The 19,271-nt window shown below is 33.5% G+C and overlaps 1 protein-coding gene across 1 annotated transcript; it reads right to left on the reverse strand.

Annotated features, from left to right (window-relative positions):
* Nucleotides 1-206: 206 nt before the first annotated feature.
* On the reverse strand, nucleotides 207-17,430 carry LOC11435887 (K(+) efflux antiporter 2, chloroplastic). Its single transcript, XM_003623842.4, has 21 exons — nucleotides 17,240-17,430; nucleotides 15,193-16,830; nucleotides 14,742-14,913; nucleotides 14,566-14,656; nucleotides 13,012-13,148; nucleotides 12,850-12,909; nucleotides 12,618-12,737; nucleotides 9,450-9,518; nucleotides 8,172-8,237; nucleotides 7,885-7,974; nucleotides 5,964-6,068; nucleotides 5,151-5,279; nucleotides 3,545-3,754; nucleotides 3,077-3,226; nucleotides 2,834-2,887; nucleotides 2,702-2,760; nucleotides 2,126-2,192; nucleotides 1,877-2,053; nucleotides 1,655-1,711; nucleotides 1,052-1,126; nucleotides 207-697 (listed from the first exon to the last, which is right to left on the reverse strand). The coding sequence occupies exons 2-21, from the start codon at nucleotides 16,755-16,757 to the stop codon at nucleotides 569-571; spliced, it is 3,582 nt and encodes a 1,193-aa protein (XP_003623890.3). The 5' UTR covers nucleotides 16,758-16,830; nucleotides 17,240-17,430; the 3' UTR covers nucleotides 207-568.
* Between the last annotated feature and the right edge of the window lie 1,841 nt (nucleotides 17,431-19,271).

The following is a 19,271-nucleotide window of genomic DNA, read 5'->3' on the forward strand; positions in this document are numbered from 1 at the left end:
AAAATAGGTAAACCAAAAGTACATTTAAGCCAATAATCAAATGAAACCCCTGAGCATGAAGTGGAAGGTTCAAGGAAGTGACGAACATGTTGAATCAAAGGTTAAACCTATTGTGAAGAAAGGCATGAGAGCCAGACAACATCCAAGTATTTGAAACACTACGGTTGATCTACCACCCTTAATCGCTTCATCTTCATCAATTGCGATTATTTCACTATGATTGAAATTCCATTTGTAAGAACCGAATTGGAAAGTGAAAAAAATACAAAAATGGGGGACAATGTCTTCCAAAAAACTGAGGCAAACAAATGCCATCAGCATATACAACAGCAGCAACAGAGAAATTATTCTCGACATGAATTTGACAAATTTTGGAGCCAAAATTTTCCGGCAAGAGAGAAAAGATGACAATGAGATGAAAATATATTGCATCTCGTTCTATCCCGCTATATTTCTGTACATAATGAAACTTACAATCTGCTATACAACTTTTTTTCCCACTTTTTTTTTTTCCTTTTCCCTAACCTTTATTTTCTTCTGCTTTCTACTTTGTATACGTGAGGTAAGTTCATACTGCCAGTGTCCCTTCAGAGACTTGGGCATCATCTAAATCTAATGCATCTGGAGATTGAGATTTGGTTTTGCTCATAATTCTTGTAAATCCATAACCAAGAGAACTTCCACTTGCTTCACACAGCTGCATAAATAGAACAAGAACAAAATACATTCATTCATACATCACTTGAGTATTTCATAATTTTGAACTAGTTTAAAAGAGAAAATCACTAATTTAATCTCTAAAATAATGTTGTGCAATCAATTTAGTCCCTGATTTTATTAATATTTTAAAATGGTCCCTACAATTAAAATTTTCTGATCATATTAGTCATTTTGGATCAGTCAATTTAGACACTGAAATTGTCTAGCAAGTAGCAAGGACTAATGTGATTGAGGATTTCAATTTGAGAATCATTCAGAAACTCTTCAGTTCCAGGAACTAACTTGACAACGCCCTACTTCAAGGACTAGATTGGTGATTCAGAATGCATACCTCTGAAAGCTCAGCTAGATGTCGGCATCTGAATTCATTTATAGTAGCTGAAATCTCTGATGCCGGAAGTTTAGCCTGAAGAAAGAAAGAATGCTTAGAAAATTGAAGGCCAAAGATCTCCATGCTATATTACTGTTTCATATATTCATATAAGCTGGTATAATCAAAACTTGTTCTTTGAATGATTTGATTCTCAGAAGGCCTACATTAAACATTACCTAACATATTCATTTCCTTTTTTTTTCTCTTCATATTTTTTATGAAGTACAACTATTGTTCCTCAGTAAATTAATATGAGAAGGGAAATTTTCAGGTAGTGTAACCAGGAATTCATTTCAAGAAGAAATGACCACGATCTTTTATCTCTCAATAATGTCATAATCAAATAAAAGAGACATATTACCAGTGACAGTGAGACAAAAATATTTTCATTTGATCAATATTTATGTGGCAAAAAAAATCAACTCAGACCCTCTTCATCTGTACAGCTCGTCCAGCCAAATCCACATCGTTGAATCCAAATCATATATGATCTAACGGTCAAGATTTGGCTGCACCGGATGCAGAGCATTTGGTTAGAGCATTCAATGAAACTTGATTTACCTGAGCAAGCACAGCAGCTGCTAATTGAAGACTTGGCTCCAAGGTCTCTGGGACCACCTGCAAATGACAGAAAATTCTACAGTAATCATTCCACTAAAAGCCAGTTTTGCTTTCAATTTGCTATAAAAAAGCAAGAATTAAATGACTCTTTTCCTACGGTTTTGGGACTGTCCTGTAAGGTAACTAAAACATGAATACTAGAAGTAGGTATGAGAATATTACCGCAGTAGCTCCAGCCTTCTCTAAATTCACTCCATGATCAACGTCATGGGCGCGAACAAAAGTCTTCACATTTGGGAAGTACTTACTCAGAGCCCAAACTGTTCTATAATTTGCTCCAGGCGTATCTAGAGTAATAGCTGCAGCACATGCCCTTTCAGCCCCGATCTTATGAAGGACCTAGTCATCCGTTAAAAAGAAAATCAGGCAACGACAAGTATGTGACACATGTACCCAAGTTGCAAGTACTACCTCTCGACTGCCAGCATCTCCAAAGTACACAGGGAGATCGAGTGCTCGCCCAACTGCCACTCTTTCACTGTTAATATTGGCAAATATGGATAGCAAGTTAGTTCATCATCTTCTGTGTCCTACCCAAAATTGCACAGACATCAAGGGAAGATGGAAGATTTATTCCTACAAACCTTTGAACGAAAGTCAAAGGCCTCAATTGAACTCAAAAAGACTTGTACTAAAGAAGAGTATCTATTATCTAAACTACTCCTATTATAAAACAACTTGAAAATTTAAGATAAAAGAAGTATGAAAAGTGTTGAAGATATATGTTTTAGATAAAAGGATGAGAAAAATAATAAGAACTTCGAATATTATCGATAATAACTTGATACTAACTTCATACAAAAGTTTAACGTAATAGGGATACGCAGACTCGATCCTAAATAAATAGGGAAATCACAATAAACTAATTCCCAAGAGATAACGTAACATATTATAAGCTTACAAACATAGTAATAGACATCAAATCATTCATCCATAAGAACAATTACAAGAAAAGGATAGAAATTTAAATTAGGGATGTTGTGTTACCTTCTCACATCTAGTGCAACAAATGGAATAAGTCGCTCGGAAAGAAGTTGTGCAATGATCTGAAAATAACAAAGGTAAATTCCAGCACATTTATGTAAACTAACTAAGCAAACCAAAATATAGAGAATTTACCTGGCCAACTCGTCCAAATCCACAAATAATGATATGATCTTGCAGATCATCTGTCTGTAAAAGATGACATCCAAAATTCAGTAACTACTAAGTTTGTACGTCAACTCCAAATAAAAAAATGTAAATGGCAAAACTACAGGTGTCAGTGTCAGAGTAGGTGCTTCATAGATTCTAAGGATAAAAATTTATGACCATGTGCAACTAACGAAGTTACAGGGCTGCAACCAATTTAAGAGATTTTACCTCACTTTCTACAGGTAATAAACTTCTAACATCATTCTGCTCGAAACGGGAAGCAATCAGCTGGCCTCCTGCAGCTAGCCATGGAGTGATGGCCATTGAAATGCCCACAACAAGAAACAACAAAGAAGATAGCTGGGAAGACATTATGCCCTGCAGAAATGTCAATTAGCAAAAGGTCTTTACATATCATCAAGAAAACGAAACTTCTCCGCAGCTACTAATACACAAATAATTTTGTATTTTTCAACTTACAATGATGATTGATAATAAACAAAACTAACGGCAACGAAATGCAAATTTAATTTTTCAGCACTTGTCTGGCACTCTAACCAGCAACTATTATTTATCCATTTATTAAACTAACTCCAGAAAAATGACTTATTTTACATTAATATAAAGATCAAGAGCAAAATAGTATTAATAAATCACAGATTCTTGGTAAGGAAAACAGTATTAAAAAACAAAAACCTGATTAACAGCTTCTCCAAAAGCCACAAATGCAAATTCTCCACCAGGAGCAAGAAGAAGTCCAGCTCTTAAAGCAGAAATGACGGAAATCCCAAAGATTCTACCCATCAAAGAAACTAAGAGAGTCTTGCCGCATATTAAGAGTGCCAATGTCCCCGTGACGACTGGGAAGTTTGAAACAAAAAGTTTTGGATCGATTGACATTCCAACCTGAAAAGTCACAAAATATAATTGCTATTGATTACACAAGTTACATATTGACGTTGGGTTGATCTTTAACTCATTTGCAACAATAATACTGGGAAATCCAAAGACAAATCAACAACAAAAATCAATATTTTTCTGGTCAATTCAACATAACTGTTAAATCTGGGTTTTAGATCAACCCTTCAGCTTGCTTGAAAAATATCAGTTTTCTTTCTAGTAATAATATGAAGTTATATCTCCAACGCAAATCCCACTTAAGTGTGATAAAGTTCAGTTAATGTTGTTACATATGTGATGCTTTTGTGAGACTATCAGTCCACAACAAGCATTTACAATTTATTGAATTTAGCACAAAGAAATACTCTACTTGAATTCTTTTTTCAGTTGCTTTATAATCTTAAACTTTGAACTCTTCTTCACACAACTGTTGCTGAATACAAAACTAAATTAATAAAAAAATTAGAGCAGTTAGTTACTTTGTATGGACGAAGCAAAAGAAAATGTTTGATATCTAAACTTTTCAACTTCAAATAGTTTTTCGCTTTTTCTTCATTGAAGGATCTAACTTGGTTTCCATTTTGAACTATAACTTAGTGGCATGAAATCCTGATCATAATCATTTATGGTGAATAATGAAGATGGAGATAAGAGGGAGAATCTTTCAAATTTCGATCTGGAAAGGAAACAAGAAGACAGAGATGACCTGTAGAGTTTGCATTCAATGCAGGAAATAAATTTTCAGAAGAGGACACATATAACACAAAATGAACTCTGCTCTTCGAAAAAATTTACTGTATGATTTCATCTCTAATGTATGATTTCTCAAATGGCCAATTCATTGCTCGTGAATAGTAACTGTTGCAGTAATGATGGACTCGACAACCACAATTGTAGTCACATCAATAGTAACTGTCTGCAACTATTGACATCATAATGAAATTGTAAGGATAGTTCTTGTTGGAAATTCCGCCTTTATTGTGGTCCGCCCCTAGTCGCCTAAATTGCGCCCTTTGGTTTGCTTTCATTGCAGCCTCCAACACCTTCATTGTGTTGGCTTTGAGGGGGTGGATTTAGTCCCACATAAGATAGATAGGACTCTTGGGAAGAGTTTATAAAGAGGAGGCACTCCTCACCTTACAAGCCGGTTTTGTAAGGATGAGTTAGCCCCCAAATTTCAACAGTTCAAAATGAAAACAGTGTTTGTCACATGAACAAATAAAATAAAACAGTTAGTAAATTTGCAAATTTTTTATATTCAGCACTCACCTTACAAGCCGGTTTTGTAAGGATGAGTTAGCCCCCAAATTTCAACAGTTCAAAATGAAAACAATGTTTGTCACATGAACAAATAAAATAAAACAGTTAGTAAATTTGCGAATTTTTTATATTCAGCACCTACCGTCATAAAGAAGAGCCCCAAAAGAAGGCCACGATATGGAGCAATATCAGATTCAACCTGTAAGGAAAATTCAGTTTCTGCCAGTAGTAAACCAGCTAAAAATGCTCCCAATGCCATGGAAAGTCCTGCCTGTTATAAGAAAAAAGGACAAAATGTCAAAGTCGGGCTAATGGACACAACAAGTAATGAACTTAAACCCTAAGTTTTGAGCATTAGACCAGTCATCGAGTCGGGTTATGGTTGATGGTCTAACAAGAAGACACACACACATGAATATTATCATTTTTTATATAATTAACATTTAACAGTGTTGAAGTTTAAAAAAATATTGAATTTCTTGTGGTTCAAACAACACCATAACTGGTGCATCTTGTGGTTAAAAATCTGAACAAGTTAAATTTTCAAAATGTAATTAATTTAAGCAGTCAATATCTAATTCACTGGTGAGACAAGTTCTATAAAAGTTTCAATTATAGAGGTTTGATCGGTCATGACACTAGTTCTCTAGTTACAATGATGAAGGCTCGACTGGATTAGCTACTGGAGCAGTATACAGGCTTGACTGGATAAACTACTGGAGCAGTTCACATTGAGCTGGTCCGACCAGTTTGTTCCGTTTTCAGAGTAGTGCTTAAACCAAACAATCAAACCTTGGTTGTTAGCCTTCTAATTTGTCTTAAATTATTCTAAGATAATATTACAGAAAACATGAACAGTTGCTTTTATAATGAACAAAAACACTAGAAGAAACTCTTCAGCTAGTCAAAAATCAAAGGAAAGGATGAAAAGCAAAGCAATAGGATAATCACGTACCCTGGCAGTCAAAAGACTGGTCCCAAGAATAACAAGAAGTGTATTGGCTGAGAATATTTCAGCATTTTGATTTTCTGCGACTTGCTTGTATATTGGCCGAAGGAGCTGTAAAGAAGAAGAAGAGGAAACTCAGTACAAAGCCCACACTATATCTGCAAATGAAGTATCACTATCCAAAGCCTTCTAATTGAACCCCAAAAAAATATCACTTTTCCACTGAACAAATGGCTTTTTTATGATTTATGTTTTATCATTAGGATCCTGAATGGCCACAGCATTAATCCACTAACACAAGGCACAAAAACTATAAAGAAACTTTCACCATGGCCTCATAAGTTCGACAGTTATAACATGGTCGGTCCAACGTGTTTGGAGGCCTAAAGCAAATTGTTAAATAGGCTAAAATATGGTTTTAGTCCCTGCAAATATGCCTCGTTTTAGTTTTAGTCCCTGTAAAAAAAAAAAATTGTTTTTGGTCCCTGCAAAATTTTTTGTTTTTGAAAATAGTCCCTGACCCCACTTTTGTGATGATTTGCATACGTGACACATTATAACTGAACCCATTTTGTAGTTTTTGGTCCCTGCAAAATATTTTGTTTTTAAAAAAGGTCCCTGCAAAATTTGATAGTCCCTCAAAAAATTTTGCAGGGACCAAAAACAATTTTTTTTTACAGGGACTAAAACCAAAACGAGGCATATTTGCAGGGACTAAAACCATATTTTAGCCTTGTTAAATAAGGCCTTTTTATTAAATTAATGATAATTTTTTAAAAAATTGTATTATTTGTTTGTTATAAAATTGATATTTTATATATGTGTAAATTTTGAAGTTATATAAATTTTTGTTATATATATATATATATGGGGTTAGCTAGAACACACTCACTAGTTTTTATGTAGGAGTGTTTTAGCAAGCTACGCCTTAAGGTGTATTTAACTACTTTTTAGTTATAACTTGCTAAAACACACCTTCTAAAAAATAAGTGGGTGTATCCTAGCAAATGCCCATAGGAGTTGCTAACATACACCCACTTATTTTTTAGAATGTGTGTTTTAGCAACATTCACCTTAAGGTGTATTTAACAACTTTTTAGTTATATCTTTGCTAAAACACACCTTAATAAAAACTAGTGGGTGTATCCTAGCAAACCCCTATATATATATGTATAGTAGAACTTAACCATTATTTGAGAGGTCAAAATGGTTAAATAATGTATTTATTATTAATAAGTAAATGTGACAAAAAAAAAAGTATATGCAAACAAGATATAGTGAAAACACTTCTTCAATTGTAATTTGTGATTGTGGTGATGTCACTGGGTTTTATTAATGTAGATCATGTGTTCAATTCTTGCAAAATGCATTTTAGTATTTACGGACCGTTTTTTTAGTAAAGAAGATTATATAAAAAATGTTAAAAAGTGACAGATGGGATTCGAACCCATGGAATATTATTTTTTGAAAAATCGGTTAACCACAGTGCCACTATACAAGAATTGTAATAATACGGAAAATATTTATATAATATGCAAACTTTTGGGCCTAAAGCACTAGCTTTAGTGCCCATAGGCCATGGCAGGTCATGCGTTATAAACAACCAGGAACATTATATTATTGCAACTGGTTGGTAACTTCCATCAATTATGACTAGTTGAATATCTAATGGTGCTTCACATGGGCATCTATATCATGTGAAACTATAGAATTGATGGCCTAGCTTTATGCCCTATACACAATTGATTTGAAAAGCACTTAAATTAAATATTAGTAAAACAAAAATAGATATAGCAATTCATGAGGACAAGAAAAATTGATATTTCCTTCAAGTATAAAAAAGCTTTAGCTACAAGACTAGGGTTATGTAATAATAATTAGAAGTCGTACTGATGAGACCTCACATGTCATTTTGAAAACCACTTACCAATCGTCCACCTGCAATTATGGCAGTAATGGCAACTGCTGCCTTAACAGCAGCCAGTCCAAGAGCTTCAGCAATGGCTTGAAAACCAACCTGAAAACAAAGACTGCCTCTTTTATACGTGACAAACTAAATCATTGAACTTCTCATGTCACAAATGTTCTCACTCTCCACCGAGGTTCATGCAATTTAAACATATTCAAAACAGCTAAACCTCATGACAGCAATATATTGTACCTAACAGAAATAAGTAGTTTATGATGACAAGGGAGTGTCTAGAAAAATCTTACCCCTCCTTTGGAAGAATTAGGTGAAATAAGAGGTATGAGAATTAGTAAGACTACGACAGCCAAATCCTGAATAGAAACAAGAGTAAAATAAATTTTGGGTCAAAATATTGCAACACCGATTAAAGAAAGAAATGAAAGGCATTCAGAGCTAATAAAAAAACAGGCAAAATCTGGAATTTCAAATTCACAAAACAGTTGACCAGATAGAGCAACAAAGTGAAGGATGCTTATTGAGAATCTTGATAGAATAATGGTTGTTAATCTTGGATAGCCGCGTGTAGCGGCTGACCCAAAAAACACTATAGCAAGATAGCGCACACTGGTGGCAGCTATTTTTAATAAAAAAAAGTTAGCAATTAAATAATCTATATTATCTGTATATTAATGCTCAAAAATAAAAAAATAAAAATCCTTTTCCCCATCAGCTTACCCTCCTCACTATAATTTTTTCCTTTCAAAAAAGTGTAGCAATCACACTTCTTACTCCCTATTGCTGTAGCCCCTGCTTCAGTAATCCCCAAAATCTAGAAACCACAATTCCTCCTTTTTCTCTTCTTCACATGACAACAACTCTCACCCACATGCAACCACTTCCCCTCTTTTGACTACTTTTGTTTCGCCTTTACCCACAGGATCCAAACACCCATTGTAGATACGTCAGAAGGATCTCGCAGCGACCACTTCCACTTTTTTCTCCAAAAGCACGCAAAAAGTTGTGATTTTCATCGCAACACCAAAATGTGATGCGAAGAACCCTAGATAGTGGCCAGCTGTGGCAACGAGGCGCGGTGCCGCAATAGTGCCATTAATGTACCCTGTTAATAAACTAGTACGTAAAAATCTTGATGGGCAGATCTGTAAATGAGTGCAGCCATTTTCCCCAACATTCAACAGCAGATGCAGATTTTCAGTTTATTAGGAAGATGTCGTGATCATTAGGAAGATCCTTGTTTATCATGTGTCATGAATTAACTCTCCCATAACATGGTACTGGCATAGAATCAGTATGCACGTAGAATTGTAAACTATGTAAATTGCAAAGTGCAATGATATTGATATGATCACTCAAATAACCTCTCCTGCAACTATGAGAGATCCTGTTTAGCTGGAAGATACAGGCGACGGTATGAGGTACTGAAACAAACTACATAAACCACTCACTCATAAGACAAAGTTCCGCCATCTATGTTTCACAATTAAATTCTCTGTAAACTTTAGTACATCATTTGACGAGAAATTTTGTAAGCATCCATAAAAATGGGTAAGAAGCAAAATTACCTGAAAAAGTAAAACAGAAAATGTAGCTCGTCCATGCCGTGATGTGCTCTCGCCTCTTTCCTGCAACACCTGCAAAACAAGTTCACTGAAACTATTACAGCTTGACAGACTCACAAAAAAATATAGACAGAATGTACAGTGTCTTTTCCCATTTAATGACATGATATGTTTCTATTTTTTTTTTTTGGTCAAGTAGCCTAGTGGCTAGAGAAATTCACCTTTAAAGTGAATAAGTGGGGTGTCCGGGGTTCGAACCCCGGCCCCTGCATATAATATGCATTATCCCTTACCATGTGAGCTAATCTCCCAGGGACAAGATATGTTTCTATCTATGAAGCACCGATACGCCTAAATAGCCACCGAATCGTATCCGATACGTCCCGATACTCCGATATGCCGTCGATACATATCAAAGGAGTATCCGGAATTTTTTAATTAAAAAATAAAAATAAAAAAATCTGATATGTCGCCGACACGCCAAGATACGCCGCCGACTCGTCTCAGATACGTCTGACCGTTAAGCCCCTCTTCTTCAAAAGCTTGCTTTGAAGCTTCTTGTGCAACCTACCTCTTCATCTTGTTGTGAAAGGAACTGGAGTACCTATTCATTCGTTCACTCTTTAAAAAGAAATAAGTTAAATCCTAAAAGGGCTGAAGACTTGGTTTATGTGCATACAAATTTGAGGCTTTTGGGTAGGAAAAGTGAAGAATACAAAGAAGGGAATACTAAGATGTGGGACATTGGTGGAGATGCATGGGAAAGCTTTGATGGTGTTGGAACTCTTGAAGTTGCATCATTGTCTCTTGATGAACCAAATTTAGAAGCCGTTCTGTTTACTGATGATGGTGAAGGAGGAGATGACATTGATACCATTCCAATATCTTAGTTTAGATTTAATATTTAGTAATGTGTTAAAGATTTTGTTGGCTTCTGAGTTTGGTTTATGACAATGGTTCACAATTTCCATTTTATTTTAATTGGCCAAAGTTTTGAGTTTGGTTTGAAACACTGCTTTTTAATTTTCATTTATTTTAATTTTTTAATATATGTATCTTAAACGTATCGTATCCTATGTTTTTCAATTTTTGACATATCGCCGTATCGGATACGTAACGTATCCGATACACGTATCGTGTCCGTGCTTCATAGGTTTCTATTTAATGACAAGATATGTTTCTATTTAATGACAAGATATGTCTTTTCCTTGTTTATCTTTACACATATGTTTCTATTTTGTAAATTTTATACATATCTACTTAATAAATTTTAGATTATAAAAATTATATCTCTAATACTATATAGCATAATAAATATTATATAATATTGTTTGCAGTTAAGAGTCATTACATACATTATGCTTATGACACAATATATCATAAAATAGTGTCTCGTCTCGCCTGTGTTCGAGGTGTCAGAGCAAAAATGAAATAAAACAAAACTAGTGGACACTATTAACACATGTCGTTGTAAGGGTGTTGTTTTGAATACGTGTAAGAAAAAGAACGTGCGGTGCCTAAAACTAGCAGTGTTTGTGCTCCATAAACTGGAATTCATTTTTAAAGAATAAAGCATAAAAGAATTCATTTTGAAAGAATTGAGGTTATAAAAATTGTTTCATATTTGCGAATGATATTTTAAAATTATAGAAGAATTAGTAAGTTTACTGGCCATAGAATTAAATTTCCAACTCCAAATTCAACCAAATGCAGGAGATATTATAGCTACATCACTGTGTTGCCCACAACCTCCATTTGGATGATTTCCAAACAGGAACAACTTAGCTTGTTTTTCCCGAGTCGTTGGAAGAGATAAAGTAGGCTCTTCAAAGTGGTTTGAGAATATTGACATAGTGATGTTTTTATTTGATTATTTCTCTTAATGAAAGAGACAAAATTTTCCAAGAATATGGATCTTCTATTCAATTAAGATATGATACAAAAAGGTTAGTATGCTTTAGCCTTAGAGGGAATGTTAGATGATAAAAAAATCTAAACATCTTTTTAAAGTAACAAAGATTATCTTAGTGTTGGTTTCCGTATGTTTTATTAGTTATTGTAATGCTTTGTTTCCCTACTTTATTAGGATATTGAGTCTTATATATTACTATAAATAAGAGCTAGTGTTTAGTTTTTTTCATCAAATCACCTATTATGTTAAACCATAATCATAACATGAAGTTTTCATTCTTTTTCCCTTTACTTAATATTTGAAACCCTACTTTATTACTTCAATAATTTGTTTATTTTTCACCAACCTATATTCCATGGTTCTCATTTATTTCGACTTTACTAAATTTTTAAAAATGGTGGTTTTGATGAGTATATGGTTTGTGCTAGTTCATTGGAAGAAACTACTGATAGCATTGAATTGTAATCAAAATCTAGAAAGGAATGTTCTTGGCATTGATGGATGGGATTTAATTATCACTTTTTCTCTAACTACAAGCGTCAAATATCCATGATGGCTTTTGATGTTACAACGCCATTTGTCATTAGCGAGGAAACAAAATGACAGGTGTGCATAATATATTCGGATTACAGTAAAATTTTATTCCTTTAGTTACATTACGTCTTGGGTTATGTTAGGGTCTATATACTCATGCAAAAACATCCTTCACCTTCTTGTATGTTTTCTTTATTATTATTCCCTTACCAAGTTAGTGTGACCTACCCCATTTCTCTCCTTTAGGTTTGCAAGTAGTAAAGTAGTAGGTTTGTGAGATTTGATGATCTTACCAAGTCATTATTCTTATCAACAGGTCTTCATGGCTTGCAGTGGTTTGTGTTATGTTAACACTAGTATAATGAAGCTATATGGGATAAGGATAGTTTCTTATTTTAAATGTTTACAAAAATAGAGTTTTGATATGTTCTTTGACATAGTTGCCTTTAGGTAATTAAGAGTTAAGACTGACATAATATATAGATTAAGGATATCAATTCTGGTTGACGTTTCTACTTTCTAGATATGTGTATGTATGTTGTTGAACAGGTTAAATTGAAATGAATTCTGGGGGAAATTCTACCGAAACATTGGAAGCATAATGATAAAATTATAAAATCAGACGGTGACAAGACACGGAAAGTAGCAATGTTAAACAAACTAGTGTGTGAAAGTATACCTTGAAAAATAAAAAATTTAAAGCATATAATGATTTGTTTATTAACCTGCAGAACAACAGCAGTGGATGATAAAGCCAGGCCATTCCCGATAACTATAGCAGCAGGGCCAGGTAGGCCACAGATATAATGAGCCACCAAGCCAATAACTCCAGCAGTTGCCAAAACCTATATTTGTTGCAGCCATACATACTATGAATCGTCAGGCATTACTATAGTGTAACAAAAAATTTGAGGTGAACAATAATAACAAGGATGGAAGATGGAGGTTCCCAATCACCTGCGCAGAACCTAATCCGAAAACATATTTCTTCATAGAACTAAGCCTTTCAACAGAGAGCTAAAACAACAAAGCAATTCAAATCTTCAGTTTAGCTCCTGATTAGTTGATAATGGTGATGTTCGAAGTTAAGGTAGAACAATAACTTATAGAAAACCCCACCTCCAGGCCAATATTAAATAAAAGGAAAACAACTCCAAATTCAGCTATTGCTTTTGTCGCATGAACGTTACGAATGATGGAGAAACCATAAGGCCCAATCAAGATACCAGCAGCCAAGTAGCCAAGAACAGGACTACCTAAACATTGTTGCAAGATAGAGAGCATAGCATCAGCACAATGAAATGTGAATGTAGGACAAGAAATTTTAGTATGCCCGGCTATTATAAAAGATATTTAACACATCCAGATAATGGTTAGAACCTTCTGACGAAAGCAACAATTTACTATTCAAGTGAAGTAAAAAAAATTCCCGAAATATAACAGTTTCATAATGTCATAACCATAGTTTACAAACTCTGACCAAATCAGAAAGTTAGAGCAGGTAACCCATTAACCAGTCCACTGGTAGGTCAAATAAGGCCTCAGAAACTATGTTTGGAAACCATTCTGAACCAGAAAACCAGTCAAACCATAAAAACTGGAGATGGTTTAATGAGGACCAAACAAATGTTGGTGCCACTAAGCCAAATTATGGGTCCGTTTGTTTTAGATTTTAAAAAAAATGGATTTTCCTTAGTATTTCTAAAAGTGATTCTTGTTTGGAAATTTACTTAATAGTATAAGTTATTTCAAACTCATTTGTCATAAGTTAAAAAGAGATTTTTGACATTCACTATCTTAAATATTCATTGTTAGAGATTTTACATAATAAAAATCACATTTTTTTTCTTTCAAAAAGACATCTTTCAAAAATGATTTTAATGAAAAGCTATTTGAAATAGCTTTTTATTTTTAGAGATTTTTTAAAATTTTATTATCCAAAAAAAATTATAACAAAATGATGAAATATTTAGAATGACATTTTAAGATAAGTTATTCAAACGAATTTTTTCATTGAAGCTTTCTTAAAAAAATTATAACAAAGATTTTACATTATAAAAATCTATTTAAAAAAAAACTATAACAAACGGGCCCTATGTCTGATGTTTAAATATCACATTACATTCTATATATTAAATCCTTCAAATGAAGGAAATTTTAGAATACTATTGTATTTATCTGTTGCTAAACTTGATTATTTATTGTAGAATATTATATCTGATCGATATAAATGTATTGTATAGGTAGCGTACTATTCTTATCAATTGTATATATATATTGTACTCTTTCGGTGATGCTTCAATCTTACATGTATATGCGTATGTATGTTATAAATATTAATATTTTAGTATATGTTTATAGAATATATAGGCATGTTAAAACCTTCTTCAACCTTCACCAGAGCTCAAAACCATAAAAAACAAGTCTATTTACCAGTTCAAGGACCAATCCAATTTTGAAAACATTGATCATAATCGCTAATCATCAAGAAACAGAAGAATGAGTCAAATAGAATGGAGATTATCTATACATAGAAGTTTCATCGAAGCAACCGTGTAGTTTGGTGGCTTATCACATTCTGTCTAAAACATCTAGTCATAGACAAGCAACCTTGATAATACTGTAAGAGACTATGTTCAATTCAAGACTCAGAAATCATGGTAATTGAGTTACCTCCAGGGATTTTTTGAAATATTGGCACAAATATAACACTTGCAAGTAATAACCAGAGCATGTCAAAGAGGGAGGCTTCTTCCTCATTCACCTGGGATAAATATTTTATGCTACAGTTAGATGAAATTTATAAAATAAATCATCAAATTAAGTGAAAAGAATGAAGAAAAGCAAACCTCTTGATGAGGTAACGACGCAATAATCTTCTTAATTTTCTTGGGGATTTTCTGGAGTTTTCTAAAGAGAGGCTTTGCATTAGAAGAAAGTTCTTCAGCACTGGTCATAATGACATCTGCCGGTTGAAGGAGCTGAGCATTTTTGTCTGCTCTACTGGCATAGACAGCAGCTCTGAAATAAAAAAGTCCATCATATGTTGAATACTGGATATGTTCATTGTATATAATCTTTGCATATAAATATACATGGCAATAAGGCACAATATAGTCTCCTTTAAATTTATTGAGCAACTCAATTAAAGGTGACATGTATCGTATATCTATGAGATATCCCTTTGTACTTGATATTTTAAATCATATTGTCCATAAATCTTAAAAAAGTCGTCCTAATATTTAGAAAGTTTGAAATAGATAACAATAAAAGAATAAGATATATGAAGATCATACGGACCCTGCTCCCATTAACAATAATCCAAGAACTAGCTTGGGAAACTGCTTTTTCGCAGATAGTATGAGGCCCTGGAAAACCGATGTTGGTGTGGACTCAGCCTCCTCTTCAGGAAAAGAAAAGAACGATGCCGGAAAGAATCGAGATGACTTCTTCAATAATGCTTTGGGAGCTAATGGTGAACTATCTTTAGTAAAATCTTTTTGTGTTTCCTGCTTTTTTGTTTGGACGCCATTCTCATTATCACTTATATAATCCAACTGTGTTGGTTCTTCCAAAATTTGGCCGGTTTTTTCAGATTGTGTTTCAGGTGGTAACTTGGCAGGCAAAGATGCATCATCGCTTGTGGCCAAATCTTTGTCACTACCAACTGTGACATCATCAGAAAAACTTTCTACCATGTTCTCCTCAGAAACAAGAACGACATCTTCTACTTGTATAGTTTCTACAGCCTCAGCATTCAAATTTTGAAAAGACTTATCAGCTCGCTGTAAAGCAATCTCAGCATCGTTCACACGTTGTGTAGCCTCAAGTTCAAACGCAACAGCTTGCTCCGCTAAGAGCATTATGTTTGTAACATCCTCCTCAGCTTTCACTGCATCCAGTTGTGCCTTTTCAGAAATTTCTTGCAATTTGCTAACTTCCTTTTGCAGCTCCTCCTTTTTATTTTGCAAGCGCCTCAACTCTACCTCACAATTTGTCAAATTATCCTGACATTTCTTTATATCTTCTTGCGCAACAAAAAGCGTGCTCTCCTTTTCTGTCAAGTCCTTATCGCCATCACTCTCATTAGAACTTTCATGCACTTCTTTCACGGCCTCTAAAGACTCTATAGCTACCTGAAGTTTTGCCTCGGCCAATGAAAGAGCCATTGTAGCATTTTGGACAGCATCTTTAGCGATATGTTCTTCATTTGCAACTTTTTGAATGCTGTCAAGGGTAGAATTAACATCATCCAAAGATCGGGCTGCTTCATCATGCAAAAAAATGGCAGTCTCTGATATTTTTTTAACCTTTTCTTCAAACATAGTACTATTTATTTGCGCTACCTCAAGCTCTTTCACGGCCTTTTGCAATAGTTCTTTCAACTCATCAACATTTTTTTCCTCTACTCCTATTTCCCTCTCAACCTTCCCTCCTTCTTCCCCTGAAACATCCAATTCAACACCAGCTACAGGTACCACCCCTAAATCCTCACCCGAACCTTCCACATAATCAACATTGCGACCATTTCCATTAACATAAGCTAAAGAATCACTACCCTGACACTTCAACCAAATCTTTCTAGATCCCATAAGAAGTTTCTCATTCTTAGATGACACGCTTCTCTTCTTGTTCAAAACTTTAAACTCATCACCAGAATCATTCAAAGCAGAAATACAACTAACTTTGTTCTCCACACTAAAACGCGACCTCAAAACACTTTTACCCAGTAAACCACAACCAAAACCTCTCCTTCTAAAGTCGAAACAACCTGCTTGACCTACATATTTTTGTCCGTAACTAGTCCCCGCGCCTCCGTGTAAAACTCTTGACTGTGGCAAACTACAACCTATATCAATATTCATATTTCTCGACCTTGCACAACTCAACTCTCACACAAACAATTTCACCAACACCAATCAGCGATTCATCAATAACCTAATGCAAAAAAATAACAAAGTCAGATATGTATGAATTCATCCAAAGCAAAATAATCACTAAATTTTGTAATGCAGTAATAACAAATTCACAACTGAAAAACTCAGATACCACATTTCCTAACACTTTTATTTTGTAATTAATCAGCAATTAATAAAAAAAAACTATCAAATCTAACAAAATTTCAACATCCATTTATCATAATTCAAAAACAAATAATTGAGTGAAGTTAGTGAGAAAACGAAATTGAAACAAATTGAGAGAGAATACGTTGCAAGTGTGTAGTAGTGCATCGAAGAGTGTGAAGATTGATCGAGAAATGTAGTAGATAGAGAAAATATGAAACGACGCAGTGTTCGAAGTTCGGAGCTCAGTTCAGCGAAATCTACAAAATGGAACGAGAACGAACCTAAGACGGCGGAAACGACGAAGTAACTCGGCGATGACGGTGGTGGAAGCTGCCGGCGTAGAGACGATACGAACGATGACGACGGCGCTGGTTAATATGCTGCTGAGTTAGTTAAGTTGAATTTTTGTTTTTTTTCTTTTGCTCAGAAATTTAATTTTGCAATAAGCTAGTGACACATTTGTTTTTTGTCAGAAGAATAAAAAAACTGAAAATTTCTTTTATATGTAAAAATAAATAAATGTAATAATATTAAATATTATCAATAATAATAAGTCAATATTGTTTGTCTTTTTGAAGGTAAATGACCCTTTTTAAATTTTTGAAATACCTGCAAAAACGGCCATTGGGTATATGAGGGGATATTCCTAAGCTCTTTTGTCTTCTCTTTGTTTTAATTTTCAAAAGAAATATCAAGGATAGTAAAGTGAAAGAAAATAGAGTACAAAATTAAAAAAATTCCTTCTTTTGTGTTTAAGATAAGAAGTATTATAAGGTTGAATATGATATTATCTCCGTCTTACGTTAAGTGAATTATTTGTTCATTTCACATACTCTCATTAGTCCTAAATATAAAAGAAGATTAATTTTTCAAGTTTATTGAATAAATGATGTATTTAGTTTATATTATAGTATATATACATTAATAATTCAATGAACCTAAAAAAAATATTATTCTCTTATATTTATGATTGGAGAGTGTAAAAAATATTATTCTCTTATATTTATGGCTGAAGGGAGTATTAAGAAAAATGTATAAATGAATGAGAGAAATGTAGTTTTAAGTGATTTTGTCAAGTATTGGTGCATTCACCATTATTATAAATGCAAAGTGGAAGATAATAAATTGAGAGTGATGAAAGTGATATTAATTATAATTATAAATAAAAAAATAATTAATATTGTATTGAAAAATGAAATAAGTCAGTTATTTTAAGACAATTTTTTTTTTTTACAAAAAAACGCACTTATTGTGGGACGGAGGGAGAATAAAAACAGGACTAGCTTGAACTAAGTTGATCTTGCTAATTGGTTAACAACTTTATAACTTTGTGTTAAGATTTTGATTACTTAACAAAATAGGTCCAATCCATTAATTTTCAAATAGTATCGAAGAACAAAAAGGAACACTAGTCGATAAATCGTCATATTTTTGTGTGTTTGATATGTATATACATATCTATCGACATGAAGTCTTGGTTATCATAAACCGTAACATCAATGTTGCATTTATAAGAGTCCATCGGAGGAAGGTTCCATTGAGAAATGGAAGTAATTGGACCAATTTATTTATCGATTTGAGGGTTTAATGGTCTTTGAATAATTGAACAAGTATGGAAGACCATACCATGCAAACTTTATTATACATTGACTATTCAACATATCAAGCTCAACTACATATTCAGAATGTCTACCTAAAAAAAAAAAAAACGTTGTAGCTTTTCTTTGAGAGTAAGAAAAAACTTTTGTTTGAGGTGCAATACGTGACAATTATTTAATACTTTTTTTTTTAACAATAAACAATAGAGTGTTAGTTATGTGAACATAATTCACTTGATAAAGACATTACAATATACATAAGTCATGGTTTGAATTATAAATTTTTCATTTATTCATCTTAATGGGGTGAAATCCTGACCATTAAACTACTTTAAAAAAAAAACAATGGAGTGTTAATTATGACGTTATAACGTCATCACTTTATTAGCAGACACAAGTTGAACTCAGAGATACACATAGGAACATAATGAACTTCATATATCCCTTTACTACTCATTCACATCCTGGAATTTGACTTTGGAGTTTGGATTGAATTGAAAAACCCTGCATTCATCTTGAATATTTTTTTTTTGGTTACACTCATTCATCTTGTTTGATTTGTCTCAACTTGGATAAAGGAAGTGTTGAATAATAGATTATAATAGAAGGTTAAATATGTTTTTAATCCCTATAAATTGAGACTTTTTAAATTTAGTCATTACTTAATTTTAATAGTTTTTTTGTCCCTATAAAAACATTCTGCATTTAGTTTTAG

Source organism: Medicago truncatula, chromosome 7 (assembly GCF_003473485.1).
Source record: "Medicago truncatula cultivar Jemalong A17 chromosome 7, MtrunA17r5.0-ANR, whole genome shotgun sequence".
In the NCBI taxonomy this organism is placed as follows: Eukaryota; Viridiplantae; Streptophyta; class Magnoliopsida; order Fabales; family Fabaceae; genus Medicago; species Medicago truncatula.